Below are 19,463 nucleotides of genomic sequence, written 5' to 3'. Positions count from 1 at the left end.
CTCTGCTGTCCTGTCAATCATGGACCTCAAAGTGTCTAAAATGAACATGCCCTGTTTTTCCTAGCACTGCACCCCAGGGTGGCTACTGTAAAATATTTGGTGTTTATTCTTCTGGGTTTTTCTCTATGCCCGCAAACAGACACACATGCGTGGAGAGACTATTTAAATTCTATTCCTTTGGAGATGGGAACACACGCTGCATGTTTCTATGATCTGCTTTGGAGCAGCCTCATGGTCCGTTTTTGCAGCCTATCCCAAGCTGCCTCATTCCCAGGGCTGCTGAGCCTGTCACATTGCCTGGTATGGTGAAACGGACCTTATGTTGTATGAAATGTCTTCATCTGAGGACTCTTAGGTTTAGCGTTTCCCTGGATTGCGGGGAAGGGTCTCACAGATGAGACTCCCGAAAGAGTATTCGACACCTGGTTGGAGGCATGCCACACCACACAACCCCTGCTGAGAAGGCTGTCCTGTTTGAGACAGACGTTCATCACACTAGCTGATAATTTCCTGCCAAGCTCTTCTGTCCTCCATGGTATCTTGGATAACACAAGGGGCCCTTGACTAAGAGAACAGAAGGCTGCCCATGGGAAGCCAAAACTTCAGGAAGTTCGCATCTTGTTAGAGCCAAGCCGTGCGTTTGAAAGTCTATTACAGATGGCACCTTTGGTGGGCTCCTGGTGTCCCAGGCCACCTGATCTTACAGCAGCTGATGGGGAGTCTGGATTGGAAGCTTTTGCTCCTAACCGGTGTTGCCTGTCACACTGAACCTGAACTGAGCGATGACCCCAACTCTGTATGGCAGAAGTAGGGGGAGGGGTGGGAGTTCTCCTTAGAGAAAGGCGGAAGAAATGAAAACCACAGGGTTTAGTGTGGTCTAGTGGATGCAGACACCCCCCCGCCCAGCTGCTACACCTCTGATCTGGTTCACACTAATGTAAAGAAGTATAGAATCAGACAAGTGGTGTGTGTGTGTGTGTGTGTGTGTGTGTGTGTGTGTGTGCGCGCGCGCGCGCATGTAAACTGGCCTCTGTGTGTATAAACTGGCAAGTATGAGTGTGCATGTGTATGTGTGTGTAACCTGGCCAGTCAGAGTTGCATATCAGCTCACAGGACCAGTACCTAGTGTGCAAATGTCTTTGCTCTTGCTTGCCTTGGCCCTGACTCTGTGTGTCAGTTCCCTTCTGTGCATCTCTACCCACCCCACCCTCCAGCCAGAGAGGAAGGTCCCAGCACGTGCTTGGCTTTGATATTGGGAATAAGGTCTCCGCCATTCCCAGGCTGTGACCAGTACTGTGAGTAGTGGAGCATGGCTTGAGCCGGGATATGAGGAGCAGAAAGGACAGAACTATGGAAAGATTGAGGTCCCCCAGGACCTCCCACCCATACAGAGCCATGGGGTCTACCCCAGGCCCATAGCCTTCTCTTCCGTGTGCTTAAATTCAGCCCCACATCCCTAACGAGAGCAAGTAGCATTGGGGGGGGGTGGGGGAGGGGTGGCCTGCTATGACCTGTGAAGCGGCTCACATGGCATTTCCTGAGTAATTATCCAGGTGGCTTTTCTGTCACACAGTCCCTGTCACTGATCTTGACTGTGGAACAAGAACTCAGACTTCAGAGGAAAGATAGTTCTCTTTTGTGACTCACGGAGCCCTCAGTCTATTGTGCAAAGAATATGCTTTCTCTCTCTCATAAGCAATCTGCTCTCCCTTTGATGGTGTTTTTCCTTGGTTGATCTTTAATCTGATTTTACCTGGAGAAAAACATTGCTGGGGGAATAACTGGACATGTTTGTTCCCTTGCTGCCCAATAAGAGTAACAGATCTATAGTTAGAGAGCTAGCGCTCTCTCTCTCTCTCTCTCTCTCTCTCTCTCTCTCTCTCTCTCTCACACACACACACACACACACACACACACACACACACACACACACACACACACACATGTATGTGCACATATGTAGCTTGAGTTTTTCTGGTCCTGCCTGGCCCACAGTCAGGACAAATCTCTCTCACCCGCCAGTCCCGAAGTCACTCAGACCCAACAAAGTAAACACACAGAGACATATTGTTTATAAACTGTATGGCCGTGGCAGGCTTCTTGCTAACTGTTCTTATATCTTAAATTAACCCATTTCTATTAATCTATAAGTTGCCGTGTAGCTCGTGGCTTGACAGTATTGTAACATGTTGCTTCTCATCACGGCGGCTGGCAATGTCTCTCTGCCTCAGCCTTCCACTTCCCACAATTCTCCTCTCTGCTAGTCCCACCTATCCTTCCTGCCTGGCTACTGGCCAATCAGTGTTTTATTTATCAATCGATCATCCACAGCACACATATGTCCACCTGTGTACACAATTTCTTGGCTGGGATCGTTGTCCTGCCTCATGGGAGCTGTGATGGGGATTAACAACATTGTATGTCTCCTCCTCATCTCTCTCTGAGGAGTGTCCCTGGTCCTTGGGAATTACCAACACTGCAATTTATGAGAACTGGTGGGTGCAGTCCTGGGTACTAAGCACAGTGGGATGTGTCCATTATTTGGGATGGCCAGAGTAGGAGCCTTGGTAGGGTAAGAGGGGTGCTAACTAGGACTTTGTTTGGGAGTTGACTAGCCATGAGAGTGGCCAGCAGGTGCTGTGTGGAGGGACATGGTAGTGAATACCATAGTTTACATTCTGAGCCTGAGAACTGCTAAGGGACTCAGTAGGAGCCACCAGCTTCCTGCTCCTCAGCCTCACTGACCACTGACATCAGTGGTGCCCATGTGTGTGCAGGCATGGATGCCTGTCTCTGCAGGCATCCGTGGATGCTGGGACTGGCGGAGCAGGGTGATGGCAGTCCAGCCCTGTCAGCTCTGTGCTGTCTAGTTTCAGCCTACAAGGAAACACAAACCCCCTGCTTCCCACTCTTCTGGGCTTGGCGTCTCCTGGGTAGGGATGAGGGCTGAGTCTTCCCACTTCTTAGAGCTTTGCCATCTGCTCCCTTGGTAACCTCAGGCCCTGGCACTCATATGGCACCTTTGGACCCTGTGAAGCCTGGGCCTCTGCTTTGTTTCTATAACAGCAGGAAACAGGGGAGGCCTAGAGCCAGTACCTGTACTGGTCCCCCACTTCCTACCAATAGTCCCCACTGCTGGACTCCTTCCGGCTCAATGAAGCCTGTCTGGTCCATTGTTAGCCACAGCTATGCAGACCCACCCATGTTCCCTTCCCTCAGCACCCATGGATGGCACACACCCACCCCATCCTGAGCTCCATGTCCAGGTATTTTGGGGAGCAGGTCAGCAGTTTGTCACAGCTTTATAAGAGGGGTCAGTTGGCAAACTGTGGCCATGGGCTAAATCCAGCTCTCTGTTTTCTTAAAGTTTTTTGGGATATAGACACACCCATTTATTTACACACTGTCTGAAAAGCCTAAAATACTTACTATCTGACCATTCACAAAACAAGTTCGCTGACCTCCGGCTAAGTGGAGTCCCTCATCTTGGTCTTCTGTAGGATGGCATCCCAGTGCCTGGGTCATGGCCAGAGGCAGTGCTCGTCTGTTGAGCCAGGGGTGGTAACCAGGAAGATCGACTCACAGTGATCTTTGTACAGTGAATGAGCACATTCTAGAACATCAAAAGGAATATGCCAGTTGTGCCAGGTCCTCTCTAGGACATTGTCTCCACTGAATTTCAGAAAAGCATGTGACACACAGATGGCACTCCTGTTAGAGATGAGCGAATGGGAAACTTGGAAAAACCAAGGGTGAATCTTAGTATGTACAAGGCATGGTCCTCCTGAGTGAGTTCGGGAGCCTTGGAGACAGGCCTGGGGACACACCCTCCAGGCCACAAGCCCAGGGAAAGGTGAGAATGGAAGGGTACGTCTGCATGGGGGTGTTTTTAAAAATAATTTATTTTTAAAATTATGTGTATGTGAGCCAGGCGATGGTGGCGCACACCTTTAATCCCAGCACTCGGGAGGCAGAGGCAGGCAGATCTCTGTGAGTTTAAGGCCAGCCTTGGCTACAGAGTGAGTTCCAGGAAAGGCTCCAAAGCTACACAAGAGAAACCCTGTCTCAAAAAAAAAAAAAATGATGTGTATATGTGTGGGGTGGGGAATGTGCACATGAATGCAAGTCCCCATGGAGACCAAAGGTACCAGGTTTCCTGGAGCTGGCCCTACAGTCCCTGTGAACCACCTGACATGGGCGCTGGGAATGGAACTTGGGTCCTCTGCAAGAGCAGGATGTACTTTGAACCTTTGAGTCATCTTTCTAGTTCCCTGCACAGGCGATTTTAAAGTGGATGAAGGGAGGGAAGCTGGATGGCCTTGGCACCTTTACATAGGCTAGGAGGTGGCTAGCTGTGGACAATAGGACAGTGTCATCTTCAGCCAACAACCTGGACACACAGGAAAGATGAGTCAAGAGTGACTCTAGGATTGCCATAGCAACTGACCACTCAGAAGGTGACTCAGATGATGGGATGGTGGCACACATACAAGGGAGGGCTTGGACCCCGTCCTCTAGCCTGCCCTTCTGAGATAATCGTTTCACAGTACTGTGGATACTTTCACCTGTGCTAACCCTCTCTCCAGCTCCTCCTCCTCACACCCACCCTTCACAGCCGTTCCATGCCTGAGGCGCTCACCTTCCTACAGCTCAGTACAGTGTGGGGGTTAGTGGATTCACTAGACCCTATGCAGGCCCTCGGTAACATCTCAGAACTAGAAGAGCGTGTGGGACTGACCTGGACAGATATTGGACGCTCTGCTCTCAGGTCACTTTTTTTGATTGTTCTTTCTAAGGCTACCAAGAGATCCATTGTCATATTTGCTTCATGCTTGCCTGCTTCAGCCTTCACAAAGCTTCATTCAGTGGAGATAGAGTGGGAGCCATAATCTAGCTTGAGGACTGGCAGACTGTGGGCTGGCCTGTTTTTATACATAAAGTTGTATTGGAATGCAGCCATGAACATCAGTTTGCATGCCTTTCATGGGTGCTTTTGTGCTGTGATGGTGAAGTTGAATAGCTGTAATCTGGTCCATAAAGCCCAAGACAATTAGCATGGAGCCTTTACACAGAAAATTTGCTGGTTTCTGGTTGTTTTCATCTGATTTCTGCCTGCTGTGATAAAACACTCTGACCAGAAGCAATTTAGGTGAGTAAAGGTTTATTCCAGCTCTGTCACTGAGGAAAGTCAGCGTAGTAACTCAAAGGGCTTGAGGCAAAACCACAGATGAATGATTGAGCCAGCAACGTGAGGCCCTGGGTCAAAACAGTAAGTTTTTAAAAGGGCGAGTGATGGAGTTCAGTGGTAGAGTTCTTGCCTAGCATGTACACAGCTTTAGGGTTTGTTGGTTGTTTGGTTTGTTTTGTTTTGTTTTGAGACAGGGTTTCTCTGTGTAGCCCTGGCTGTCCTGGAACTTGTTTTGTAGACCAGGCTGGCCTGGAACTCACAGAGATCCACCTGCCCCTGTTTCCCAAGTCCTGGGATCAAAGGTGTGCGCCATCACACTCAGCTACAAAGCTTTAGGTTTAACCCTCAGTATCACAAAGAAAGATGAGAGAAACTAGGATTGTTGTACCTAGACATCCAGAATTTAGGGTCACAGTATTCACAGGGCTTTGTGGGACTGGTGCAGTCCTCAGCTGCAAAGGGACACCTCAGGTCTATGCAGATTTGGGTGCAGCAGTCCTCCCTTGTCTCTGTAGAGATGCCTGTATCCTTGGGATTGGGGGCTGGGGTGGAGGGCATGCCATGTGCTCTCTCTGGCACCAAGAAGGAAGGTATGACCTGACCACAGGATAAGGGCATTGGGTACATGCTCCTACCTAGATCCTTCCCCTGGGACTGAACCTCCAGGAGACCTTTCCACCCAGAAGACATCATTTTCATGGTGGTCTTTTCCCAGCCAAGAGGACAGTAGCTTATGTTGGTCCCATTGCAGACCTGTCCCACCTCCTGGACCTGTGCTCACTAAAGGGGAGACCATTGCTTCCTAGTCCCCAGCTGTCCCTGAGCCTGGCACTCTGCAGCCTTCTCACACTAGATTCCTTCACGTTCCCTTCATCAGCATGACCCTGTTTCCCAGCAACCAACACTCAGTGTCCTCACCCATCTTCGTTGATGCTCATTCTGTTAGATTATGTAGCCAGAAAGCTACCTTCCTCATTATCCTGTTGATCATAGGAGACTGTCTTCAAAGTGGGGAGCCAAAAGTCCCTTCTTCAGTCCAAGAAGGGTTTTGTGGGTTTTTAAATGTATGTATAGCGTGTGTGTGTGTGTGTGTGTGTGTGTGTGTGTGTGTGTGTGTGTGCGCGCGTGTGTGCGTGTGTGTGTGTGTGTGTGTGCGTGTGTGTGTGTGTACATGTGCGTGAAGGCTGGAGGACGGCACTGAGTGTCTTTTTCACCTCTCCATCTTACATGTTGAGGGAAGGATCTTTCACTAAATTTACTACTTTAGCTACTCTGTCTAGCCAGCCTGCTCTGGAGAGAGCCTGTGTCCACCCCCAGGTGCACTGGGACCATAGGTGGGCTGCCACACACACCCAGCTTCTATGTGGGTTCTGAGGATCTGAACTCTGGCTCATGCTTGTGAGGCAGGCCCCTTTACCCACTGAGCCATCTTTCCAGCCTTCCAGGTTTGGGTGGCAGAGAGCTCCTGCTCATGAGGAGTGCAAATGCTTTTCTGTTTTCCCTGACCCAAAGCTGGGCAGGGAGGGACAGGTGGGGGAGTGTTGTCAGCCCGACTCTTGGCCTCCTCCTCCTCCTCCTCCTCTTCCTCTCACTCTCAGTCACCACTGGAGATCAAGTAGACAGATGTAGTGAGGTCTCCCCTCTGGTCCCTCTTCCCCATCCTCTAACAGATCCTGGAGATGGGGAAGCCAGAGTGGAAAGAGGCAGTGTGGGGTTAGGCCTCCCTCCTACCATGCTGTAGCAGGAAGACTCAAGGAGGAACATTGTCTTCTGTGAAGGGTTCCTTCTAACAAAGCAGTTGATTATCTGCAAGTTAGCCCAGAACCACGTGTGGGTTAGTGGGTGAGCTTTGCCCCTTCCGTGTCCTTCTGAATCCAGGGCCCAGCCAGGACCCTTGAAGAAAGCCTTATTGATGGCTCCAGTCCAGGTAGGGTACGGACCTCTGGGCCTCAGAGCCTGGCTGAGTGTGCATGCAGTTCCTGAGTTGAACTGCTGTCTAGATCAGGATTTCCTCCCTGGGGCGACTTGGTGTCACGACTGTCAGAGGTGACTGTGCTGGAGAAGGAGAGGGACGGCTGGGCTCGGCGTCTCCATCTGCCTGTGCTGTGGTTCGGCTTCTGTGCAGGGAAGCAAAGTGGTGTGCATCCCTTCATTCTGACCAAGGTGTCACTGAATTGAGGCTTCCTCCAGGGTCTGTGCTGCCACCTTGGCCCTTTGACTGTGAAACACCACCAAGAAGCCCAAATGGCATCTCCTATGTCAGCTCAGACTGACCCAGCACATTGAGAGCAGTTCTCAGTCCCCAAGCCCACCTCTGCCTCTCCACACAGACCATGGGGCGGATGGCCCCTTTACCTTTGTGACAGTGTAGCCACAGGGACGAGGACGTTCCATTCTGTGCCAGGGTTCCAAGCTGCTGAGACCTATTGGTGTGTGTAGCTCTGTGTTCCTCTTTAATCTTTCCCCTGCTACTGCACCCCTCTCACCCACTCTCCTGTTTTTCTTTCCATCCATTAGGCAATACTGAATGCTTCACAACCTTCGGAGATCACCTAGCAACCTTCCTTAGGAATTCTGTCTGGCCCTGATTAGAAATCTGGAATCAAGGCCCCAAGATTGATGAGTTTGCCTTGGGAGTCATTGAAAAGGTGAAACCAAAGGTCAACATGGGTCAGAAGGTCACGGGAGGGATCAAGACTGTGGACATGCGGGACCCCACATACCGACCTCTGAAGCAGGAGCTCCAGGGTCTGGATTATTGCAAGCCCACCCGGCTGGACCTGCTGCTCGACATGCCCCCCGTGTCCTATGATGTCCAGCTGCTCCACTCCTGGAACAATAATGACCGTTCGCTCAATGTCTTCGTGAAGGAAGATGACAAATTGATCTTTCACCGGCATCCGGTGGCCCAGAGCACAGACGCTATCAGGGGCAAAATTGGGTACACACGTGGACTGCATGTGTGGCAGATCACATGGGCCATGAGGCAACGAGGCACACATGCTGTGGTGGGGGTGGCCACAGCGGATGCCCCTCTGCACTCTGTTGGGTACACAACCCTTGTAGGGAATAACCACGAGTCCTGGGGCTGGGACTTGGGGCGCAACCGTCTCTACCATGATGGCAAGAACCAGCCAAGTAAAACGTACCCAGCCTTTCTGGAGCCGGACGAGACATTCATTGTCCCTGACTCCTTTCTTGTGGCCCTGGACATGGATGATGGGACCCTGAGTTTCATTGTGGATGGACAGTACATGGGAGTGGCTTTTCGGGGACTCAAGGGTAAAAAACTGTATCCTGTAGTGAGCGCCGTCTGGGGCCACTGTGAGATCCGCATGCGCTACTTGAACGGACTTGATCGTAAGTGTTCCCTGCTTTGTCTAAAGCAGCGTTGTCGTCCACATCCCTAGGGCCCTGGCTAGTTTGTGGAGTTACTGGATTTAAAATGTCTTTAAGGAGATAGCCCAGTGTTTGTATCCATACAGGCTGTGTGTCTTAGTCAGGGTTTCTATTGATGGGAAGAGACACCATGACCACAGCAACTCTTCTAAAGGAAACATTAATTGGGGTGGCTCGCTTACAGTTTCAGAGGTTCAGTCCATTATCATCATGGTGGGGAGCATGGTGGTGTGCAGGCAGGTGTGGTGCTGGAGTAATAGCTGAGAGTCCTGCATCTTGAAGTCAGCTGAGACAATGGACAGTATCCTGAGCATAGGAAACCTCAAAGCCTGTCCCCACAGTGACACACTTCCTCCAACAAAGCCACACCTCCTAATAGTGCCACTTTCTATCAAATTATGCAGGCCAAGTTCATTCAAACTACCTCATCATTCTTGACCTATACCTGGCTAAATTAGAAATTCTGTCCAGAGCCTGCTGGAATCCCTGGCAGTGCTTTGTGAATAGCGGATGGATGGACGGATGGATGAATGGATGGATGGATGGATGGACGGACGGACGGACGGACGGACGGATGGATGGATGGATGGGCGGGTGGATGAGTGGGTGGATGAGTGGGTGGATGAGTAGGTGGGTGGCTAACTGGGTGGGTGGGTAGATGAATGGATGGGTGGCTGGCTAGATGGATGGATGGGTGGGTGGGTGGGTGGGTGGATGGATGGATGGATGAGTGGGTGATGGAGTAATAAGCAGATAAATAAATGAATGAATGAATAGTTCTTCTTATTCTCTGATTGACATGCTTCCAGCCTTTAGCTGTAGTTGACCGTATTCTAGCACAGTAGCCAATGTCACTGAGTTGAGCTTTGTAGTCTTGGGGATGCTCCTGGCTTCTTAGATAGTGAAAGTCAGGGACCTTTATCAGTTCTGTCCAGATTCTGAGTCTTCGTCTCCCAGAGCGCGACACTCCTTTGCACTGTAGTCTTGAGAAAGACTTACTTGGTCTTGGAATGGGAACTCTGCTGAGTCAGCACTGACTCTGCCTGTCCTTTGGGAAAGGGTATGGCGTTCTCTGTGCTGAAATGCTGGTGGCAGGTGCAGGCCCGTGACTGCCCAGCGAGAGTGCAAATGGGAGCTGTGCTCCAAAACCATCCACCCCATGCCAGTCCCCCTCTCTGGGAGTTCATTTCCTACAGGGGTGTCTCCTGTGGTCTGCGTGTTCCATCTCCAGGAGGGGATGGGCCAGAAAGCCCCAACCACCCATGGCTGTTTTACAACACTGGCACCCTAAATCCTAGCCCCATAGTGATAGGTGTGGCTCTCACTGATGTCAGGAGACAGACCTGGACTACCCTGTTGTCTCTGACCCTGCAGGACCCCTAAGTCTGCCTCACCCCTCTCAAATCAGTCTTTGGAAGACACTGGAACATGAGAGTAGTCAGAGACGTGAGTTGACTCCTGAGTCTTCCAGAAGCCTCTTCCTCTTCCTTCCCGTGTTCTACCCAGGCTTTACCTGGACGATGACGAGCACCCATGTTGGGTGGAGGCATCTGCACTTGCAGGTTCCTGCCTGCTCCATTCCCTGGGCAGCCCGACACAAAGGGTATGGCACTCCTGGCACAGGTGGCCGAGTGTGCCCCTAGAAGGGAGCCTCCCTGAGGAAGTCATCTCGGGCCTGGACCAGGGAACTAGCAGAGCACGTTCTGCGGGTCTGTTACAGGAATAAGTGGCGTAAGTCCACAACCAAATTTGCAGGGATGGGTGGAGATTGGGACTCCTGGATGCAAGTGTCCTGGTTTAGGTTCTCAGGGAACCCTGGCTCTGGGCCTGCCTCCCTCCTCCCTGCAGAGGAGTGGTCAGTAATGCTCCAGGGGGGTTTATGCTCCTTCATTGCAGACTGACAGATGGGAGGATTGCTGGGCCTCCTGTTGTCTCCCAGACACCAGATCTTGGCTCCATGCGATTTACCTAACCGTGTCATTTGGGAACAGGCCTGCCAATATTTTCATGAGCCCTGAGAATTTGCATGGTTTCCTTGTATCCCAGCTCCCATACAGCATTCCGATCCATAGCAGTCAAGAGGGGTCTGGGGTGTGTTTGTTCTTGGCCAGCCGTGTGTAGCTCACATGGCATTTTCATCAGTGGCATCCTAGAGGCCTAGACACATGTCCGGTGAACAGATGGTACTCTGCTCTGCATCATGTGGAGAGACAGAATACCTGACAAATGCAACGAAGGAAGGAAGGGTTGCTTTGGCTCGCAGTCTGAGGGCTACATCCATCATGTGGGGAAGGTATGGGACAGCTAGTCATGTTACATCCATAGTCGGGAAGCAGAGAAAGATGAATGCTCGCCTTTTCTTTTTCCTTCAATCCAGAACTCCAGCCCTACTGGAAAAGTCTAAAGAGGTTGGGTGGAGTGTGAGGATGGGAATAAGCTGTTGGAAACTGGCCTCACTCAGACATCTGTCACGGCAGCTAAGATCCAGATAGACATAGAATGTCACATCAAGTTACTTCCTGGTCAGTGATACACACTCCGGGCTCTCTTGAGCTTAACTGAGTGCCAGACAATGCCAAGACCCTTGGCCTCTCATTTCCCATAGCCCTGGCTGTATGTGGTTGACTTTGGAAGATGCAGATAGGAACATAGATATGGCCATTTCCTTGGATGCTGAGCAGGACATCTGAGGGTGGCATGTTATCATTAGCCCTGCTGCCAGGATAGAGTAGGAAGAGTTGGCATGTGTTGGAGCCATCACCTACTTACACTGACACCTCAGAGCATTGTTGAGGGGCGACTCATGCCTTACAAGGATCCCTTGACTGATGATAGGCATGAGTGGCTGCCATGACAGTTGTGGGGTAAGAGATAACTAGGCATGAGGCAAGGCAAGAGCTATAGAGGTGGTCGAGGCAGCCGTATTCTAGAATGCGCACCTCAGTAGATTGTGTCTAAGAAATGAGAAAGCATGTCAAGGATATGACTCCAGGTGTTGGGTCTGAGCAGGTTGAAGGATATGGCTGCAGTCAGAAAGATGGGAACGCTGTAGGGAGGGAGGAACATGTGGGGCGAATGTTAATCCAGGTGGACCTACAAGCCTGGAGTTTGAGACGCAGGGACTAGCAGGGGAGTTCGTCTGTGTATAGATGGCATTGAAAGCAGTGGGTCTTGGGCTAGGGGTGTTGCTTAAGGGTAGCAAGCTTGCGTAAGGCCCTGAGTTCCATCCCCAGCACACTTAAAACAACAACAAATACACCATGACCCTGGATGAGAGCACCCAGAGGGATGGAGAGCCAGGCTTGAGGGCTGACACTAGACTCTGTTAGGAGGGGGAGGCCCAGGAGAAGCAGGCCATGAGTCCAGAGGGTCCCAAGAGATGGTATTGTGTGCCAAGGGAAGAAGGAGTTTCGAGAAAGACAAAGTAATGACAGGTCAAGAATGCTGACAGCTGCCTTGGCAACGCGAGGTTGTTGAGGACCTCGCCAGGAGTCATGTGGGTGGAGCAGGGTTAAGGCCTGGTAGAGGAAGAAGGATGCTATACTCATTTCCTGGGGCTGTCGGAACAAATTACCCTGAACCAGGCCTTTAAAACAACAGAGATGTATTCTGTCACAGTTCAGGAGGCCAGATGTCCGAGGTGGAGCTGTCAGCAGGCCCCGACCTCGCGGGGCTCCGGGCGAGCGTCAGTCCCCTGCCGCCAGCAGGCCTGGCTGTTGGCGCTTAGTTTGTAGTTGTCGCTCCCTGCCCGGCCAGTTCCCAGTGTGAGTGTCCGCCCTCTCCTGCTGATGCTCTGGGGAGACTCGTCACCCTGCCCTGCCCGGACTCCCTTCAGAGAGTGTCACACCATTCAGAGGTGTCCTGGTGCCTCTCTGGAAACCCTGGCCTCACGAGGGCAGCAGGTACTGAGAGGTGGGGGGCAGGGACCAAGAGCACCTGTATCATTTGGAGAGGTATCGGTTGCCCTTCCCCTGGGGACAAGGACAAGGCGTTGAGGTTTCATGGCTCCTCTTGTGAGAACTGGTTAATACAAAGAGTAAACACAATGGCTACTTCCACTCAGAACATTCTAGAATCTTCCCATGAGTATTTTCACTGCCAGCTGCTTTTAGGCCAGCCGCAGGTACCATGGGGGTGAGCACCATCATTGAACTGGAGTCCCCTCTCGGTGTGACTTGATCCTTTAAGTCATAAACTGGGCAAACAACACTTGCCTTTTTTTTTTTCAATTGTTTCCCATTTGTGCATATGAATGTGTTTGTGAGGGGGGTGCATGTGTGGGGGGCATGTGCATGGGTACATGAGTGGGGGTGCATTGCAGGGGTGCATGTGCCCGTGGAAGTCTGAGATTGATGTCAGGAAGCAGCATCCTCAATAACTTCCACCTGACTCGTTGAGGCAGGTTTCTCAATCAAACTCAGAGCTCACTGATGTGGCTAGTCTTGCTAGCCAACTTGCTTGGGGAACCTGCCTCTATCTTCCAAGGCTGGGATTACAGGCAGATTGCTGCGTCCACTTGGCATGTACTGGATCCTGGGAATCCAAAGTCCGGTCCTCATATTTGCACAGCAAGTGCTTTTCTTAAGCCATCTCCCCCAGCTCGCACGGTGCTTTTGAAGCTTCAGTTGACTCAGGTTTTTCTCAGAGTACCACAGGAGTCTCAGGTTTGGGGCTCTGGGACTGTGCAGCTCTGACTAGGCCACTAGGAAGCTGTTCCTCTTAGAAATGCAGAAGTTGGCATGTGGACTCTTCCAGGTCCTTAACCCTCTGCTCCTGGAAATAGTGTCTATTTCACTTCCTGGTGTCTTTGCTGCACATTCAGCCCCCACCTTATCTGTCATTCATATAAACAATTAATATCAGTGGCCACCTCGGCCTCCTGAGACGAGTGTAAGTGGCCAGAGGCTCCAGCCAACAGGACATGTACCCACCAGCTCAGTGGAACAGCAGTGGACACTTGGGCTATGGATGGAGCAGGGAGCAAGCCTGTAGCTCTTGGCCAGAAGTACTGAAGTGGGAGGGACTTTCCTGGGTTCTGGTAGTGCCTAATTAAAATTGGAACAATGTCTCTTTGCATGATCCATGCATTCTCATCTCTGCCCAGGCTTTGAAAAGCAGGCAGAGCACAGCTCTGTGTACTGTTTCTTCTACGAGGGTGGGGAATGGGACCTGTTTGTTCTTGTTCACAGAGTGCCTGGTTCACTCTGATTATATTTTCAGCCCTTAACGCATCACCACAGCCATTAGCTGCCCTTCCTGTAGCTGGTCCTGGAAGGCCCCACAGCTCGTGACCATCTCACAGAAACTCCCCACCCCACCCACTGTGTGCCTGCTTTCTGCACGGGTGAATGAGGTGTCTACTGCATCCCTTCAGAGTCCTTGGTCCTTAGACCTTGGGCGGCCCATCTCTTGGTTGGGGCAACAGTCCTCCCAGGTCCACAGCGCATGCTCCATGCACCATGGTGGCGGTGGTGGCGGCAGCTGCCAGTCCTGAGACACGGAGCTGGAGCAGGGGCTTGTTCAGTCCTAGTCCTCTGGTTTGGAAACTTTCTTCATGGGTATCTGTGAGGTGGCCTGAAACTCACAATGCCAAGGGGTTCATGGTGGGAATACCATCTGGGCTAGTGAGGCTCTTGGGCCCCATTCCATGATTCCTGGTGCTTCCTCAACAGCCCTCCAGTCCTTGGGGAAGCCCCTCTACCCCCCAAGTGGGGCTGAGCCACATCATCCCGGAAGACTACACTGGGCAGCCCCAGGCCCTTTGTCCCAGTGACACCAGATGGTGGCATTCCCAAGCAGAGGGGAGGAAACACAGGGTCCCCACTCTGCCCTGCAGGAGGGCCACCTTACAGCCGCCAGGTACTGGCCAAAAGCTGCGGTTAAGCCTTCTGGTTTCAGGGTCTAGCTGGCCATGGATGGATGAAACTCCTTTACTTTCTCCTCCTGCCTCCAGGCTCAGGTGATTACTCTGTGATGTCTAGGAAAGGATCTATTGCAAAGCTTCCCATTCAAAACCATTACTGCTTGGGTTTCTCTCCTGAGAGGCTATGGCTACAGTTTTCCGTGTGTGTGTGTGTGTGTGTGTGTGTGTGTGTGTGTGTGTGTGTGTGTGTGTGTGTGTGTGATGTGTACATGTGTGAGTGCTGGCACACCCATGCCACCAAATCATACTCAGGTCATCAAGTATGTGCAACAAACACTTTTACACATTAAGCCACCCCATCAGCTCAGGTTTACTGTGGGCGGGGTGTGAGTGTGGGTGGGTGCCACATGTATGTGGAGGCCAGAGGGCAGCCTCAGGTGTCATTCCTGGAGTACTTCCACCTTGCTCTCTGGGACCTGGGACTCGCTAGCCAGTGAGCCCCAGGAATCCTCGCACGTCTGCCTCCCCGCACTGAGATTCTGAGTGTGTGCTGCCATGCCTAAACTTTTTTCATGTGCTCTGGGAACTGAACTCGGGTCCTCATTCTTTCATGGCGAGCACCTCTAGACTGAGTCACTCCCCCCTCACACACACACACACACACACACACACACACACACACACACACACTTTGTTCTTTTCCGGAACAGCTGGTGTAAGGTATAGTTTAGGTACCATATTCTAATTCATCCATCTGAAGCACCCAGTAGCTTCACTACAGTCAGCATCAGACCATTCTCCTAACCCCAAAGGATCCTGCACCCATTGGCAGTCTCCGCCTTCTCTCAGACATAGAACCCAATCTTCAGTAATGTTTAATGTTATTTATTTGGTGATAGGGTCTGAACCCAGGGCCTTGCACATGCTAAGCACATGCTCTACCACTGGGCTGCATCTCCAGCCCTTAAAGGGGTTATTTTTAATGTTTTGAGGTACATTGGTAAATGTTGAAAATTTTAACAGAAGAATGCACTTTAGCATTGTGGAAATGGCTCAGGAAAATGCTTGCCTTGCAGGAATGAGGCCCTGAGTTTGAGCCCCAGGTGTGATGTGTGCACATGTAACCCCAGCACTGGGGAGGCAGAGAACCAGGCAGATGTCTGAGGCTACCCAGTCTGGTGAACTTCAGGCCGTGACTTTGTCTCAGAACAGGCAGCACCATGGTGGCTGGCTTTCCTGAGGAATATCAGCTAAGGCTGTCCTTTGGCTTCCACATTCACACGCATGCATGTGTGTCCCTCACCATGTTCATCTGTACACACATGAGCATGTACACACCAAAGAAGAAGCGCACACATTTTTCAAAGGGCCCACTTTTTCACTGGAGTGAGATTTGGAGGGAAAGTTTTCGTTCTGAGCTTTTTTATTTTTTTTTTTTTTCTTTTTTGGCTCACAACAGAAACTTGCCATCAAGGGGTGGGTGCCGACTAAGCCACAGTCCATTTGCTTGTGCTATTTATAGCCCCAGGATCTGGGGACACTGAACAATTCCACGTGTGCATTTGTGCCTGGTCCCAAGCAGAGTGAGAGGGACTGCTTTGGGGATGCCGGTTGGCAGGGTCTGCCCACACTCAAGGTGTTGAGAAGCCTGGGAGAAACAATTTTCAGACTGAAGAACTCTGAGATGCCAGCTGGCCAGGGCAGCCTCCGCAGGACAGAGCACAGGGGCCTCAGAGGCTGGGAGGGGAAGCCATTCTTTAATCTGGACACCTGAGACAGCTGTCATGAGTTCCTCTGGCTGGGAAACATCTGGGCTGCTCTTAGGACAGTGCAGGGAGGTGGCCTTGAGTACCCTTGGGGTTCCAGCTGCAGCTGGGCTGGCATTTTCAGTTTCCCTGTCATTTGTCTTGGGCAATACAGTATGGTAGGTCAGACCATGGATGCTAGGACCAGGGTGCCCGGAACTGGACCTGAGCCTCTACCCTAGCCTGTTTGGCACCTTTTCTGTTCCTCATTGTTCTCTGCGGAAAAGGGAAGGCAAGGACAGTACCTGAGAGGCTCTTGGAAGTAGAAGCTGGGTGGTAGACAAGGACCTCCCCTCCAAAGCCTGTCTGGGGCCTGTGACTGGAATGGGGGAGTGCTGAGAGCTGACTCTCATTTGCCCTGGAGCTGTTCACACAGACAGGGCATAAGTGACCCCACAGGGAGACCAGGAACAGCTCCTTCAGGTCCCGGCCCCATCTCTTCAGCAGGGCAAGCCTAGGCAAGTGTTCTAGATGCTACCTCTCAGTTCCCTTTTCTGTAAAGGGAATGAGAACAGCAGTGGCCTCTCTGGTTGCTCCATTGCAGCTGATCTCTGTTGGGGGAGGACTGCGTCCCTGTCAGCCGCGGGCCTCAGAACCTGTCTGGTCCAGTGCGCCTTCTGGTCCAGTGCAGTCATCAGAACAGTTCAGAATTTAAAATCCCGTTTGGTAGTGATCTGCTGGTTAAAATCCACTCAATTCAGTGCTAACCTTGGACATGTTGTAAGCACTGTCTGTCTATTCTAGAAGTTTCCTGAGCTTTGCTAAGGTTCTCCTTCTCTTTTCCTGGTTTTCCCAGCGGAGCCCCTGCCACTCATGGACCTGTGCCGGCGTTCGGTGCGCCTAGCTCTGGGAAAGGAACGCCTGGGTGCCATCCCCGCTCTGCCGCTACCTGCCTCCCTCAAGGCCTACCTCCTCTACCAGTGACCCACATCCCAGGACCACCACACGACAGCCACCTGGTGCCAACTCACCGAGCCGTTGGGGTCCACTGACCCCCGCGCCTGGGATGGATGCCCACCTTCAGCCATGAGCAGACGTGTCTTCTCATCCTACCAGCCACCTCTGCTAGGTGGACCAATGCCAACGGACTTCTCTCCTCCCTTCCCAACACTGGCTGAAGCAGCAGCAGCAGCAGCAGCAGCAGCATCCAGGCCCTTCCCTGAACCAGATGCAGAGAATAAACGTCTATGGAAGCCTCTGTCGGGCCCCTGTCTGCTCTCACGTGGAGTGGGCTACTCCCTACCCGGCGGACAGTCTGCAGCCACCTGAGGGTCCTGGGAGGTGAGATTAGTGAGAGATGCCAGAGCTCCAGGGCAGATTCCCAAAACAGGAATGGCCAGGACAAGGCACACAGATGAAACTCAGGATGTCACATACCATGGACACTGAGACAGAACCCCAGGTTGGACCTCCCTTGGGCCAATGAGTGCTCGGCTTCAATGTCAGCTGTTGGTGCTCCATGCCCTGTATTTATTCTTGAAACAATAACAAAGGCCGTTTATTTATTCCATTTAGAAAGGAAACATTGTTGGGTCACTTTCCTTGGTGTGTTCTGTTGCTCCCTCCCCGCCACCTGCCACCTCCCTGGAATGTGTGTGCCACACCTGCCCCTTTTCCCAGGACATGCCTGTGGCATATGAACTGGCGTGCACAGACATAAGTGTGTCATTGTGTAGATCCTTTGACCCAGTTTCCAAGGGCCTCCCAAGGAGAATTATCAGGCTGTGCAAGTCCGAATGTCCACAGGTTGCCGCTTACCTTGGGCATTCCTACACCATTGCACGTGTTTGAGTCTCTTGTCTTCCATGAGTTTTGAATTTCACACCTATTTTTCTGGTGTTTCCTGTTGGCATCCTTAGCGCTCTGGGCCTGGAGCACCATCAGGATGAACGGGGTTGAGTGGAGTGTCCAAAGCTATAGGCAAAGCAGTGTGAAAGAGACCAAGAGCAGAGTGGAGCATCATGAAAGCCTGCGCCTCTCAGGCTCAAGAGCCACATGGAGCAACACTCATCATGACCCCACCACACCAGCCTCAGGCCTCAGGAGTGGGGTGTTAAGACAGCAGGAGATGACTGCCCGTCCCCAGCAGCTCCCTCATGGAGCCTTCCAGCACCTGCTCCTGCTCTCCTGCCCTTTCTCTTACTTTGAAATCAACTCCCTAAGTTGGGAATGTAGCCCAGTTGGTGGAGTACTTGCCTAGCATGCAGGAAGCTCAGGTTCCACCCCCCATACTGAGGAAAATCAGGCACGGTGAAACACCCGTGATCCCAGAAGTCAGGAGGTGGAGGCAGGGGGATGAGGAATTCAGCTACATGGTGAGTTTGTGGCCACCTAGTGCTATGTGAAACCTTGTCCTTTAAAAAAAAGAAAAAGAAGGAAAGAAACCAACTCCCGTCGAGTCTGAGTTCTGCTCATTCTGCACAGGTACAATAGATGACTTTATGTTGAAAATGTTTAATATATTTACATATATATTTGTAAGAATTGTTTTAAGCAGCTGCTGTAGGTACCTTTTTTCCCCAGTCTTCCAGTGGAGTATAATTTTTAAAGCACAAAATTGGTGCCAAGACTAGATAAAGAATGTAAATTATCCCCTTCATAGTTTGAAGTTTTGAGGGTTTTTGTTTGTTTTGTTTTGTTCCCTTTTGGGGCCTTGTCAGATTGTAAAATTGCACTTGTTCCCATTTTCAACCGGGATCATATTTAGCTGTACAGATCGCAGCTTCTTGTCTTGGTCGAGCTGTACACCATGGATGCTGGTGAATTGCCAGGCTCACCTGAATCCCCCATACTCTGTCCCCCAGGCCTCGCCACCCCTCCCAGCTGTCCCATCAGCATAAAGCCTCATGGCATGTATAGTTTTGAAACTCCTGTCCTGTTCTATTTTATGATGATTCATAACAGTAACCTAATAAAGGAAAGTTTGTTAAGATATGAAACTGTCTTTGAGTCTTGGGGGCCGGGGGTGGGGGGCGGGGGGCAGGGTTAAGCCCTCTGCCAGCCAGCCAGTGATTCTGTCTGCTGTGTTGCTTGCCACTCCATGGCCTGGCCTAAGAGTGGGGTGCTTGCCAGAGAGTGAGGAGACCATCCTAGGGTACACCTCACTTTCGCAGAAAGCTTGTATCCCCAGCCACTTGCTGAGCCTAATAGGAAGTGATTCCGCATGCTGCTGAACCTCTCATCACCTTGTTTAAAAGCTTAGTGTGAG

The 19,463-nt window shown here is 51.5% G+C and overlaps 1 protein-coding gene across 3 annotated transcripts in view; it reads left to right on the top strand.

Annotated features, from left to right (window-relative positions):
* Positions 1–19,194, top strand: part of Spsb1 (splA/ryanodine receptor domain and SOCS box containing 1) — a 63,594-nt gene extending 44,400 nt beyond the window's left edge. For all 3 annotated transcript variants that reach the window (XM_052715196.1, XM_052715197.1, XM_052715198.1), the window contains exons 2-3: positions 7,706–8,548; positions 17,052–19,194. In XM_052715196.1, the coding sequence (XP_052571156.1) occupies positions 7,855–8,548; positions 17,052–17,179 (822 nt within the window). In that variant the 5' untranslated portion in view covers positions 7,706–7,854 and the 3' untranslated portion in view covers positions 17,180–19,194. The remainder of the gene's footprint in view (positions 1–7,705; positions 8,549–17,051) is intronic.
* The last annotated feature ends 269 nt before the right edge of the window (positions 19,195–19,463 follow it).

Source organism: Peromyscus californicus, unplaced genomic scaffold, assembly GCF_007827085.1.
Source record: "Peromyscus californicus insignis strain IS unplaced genomic scaffold, ASM782708v3 Scaffold_5__1_contigs__length_169319896, whole genome shotgun sequence".
Lineage (NCBI taxonomy): Eukaryota > Metazoa > Chordata > Mammalia > Rodentia > Cricetidae > Peromyscus > Peromyscus californicus.
The sequence above is the reverse complement of the archived record's forward strand: the minus strand, read 5'-3'. Positions and strand labels throughout refer to the sequence as shown.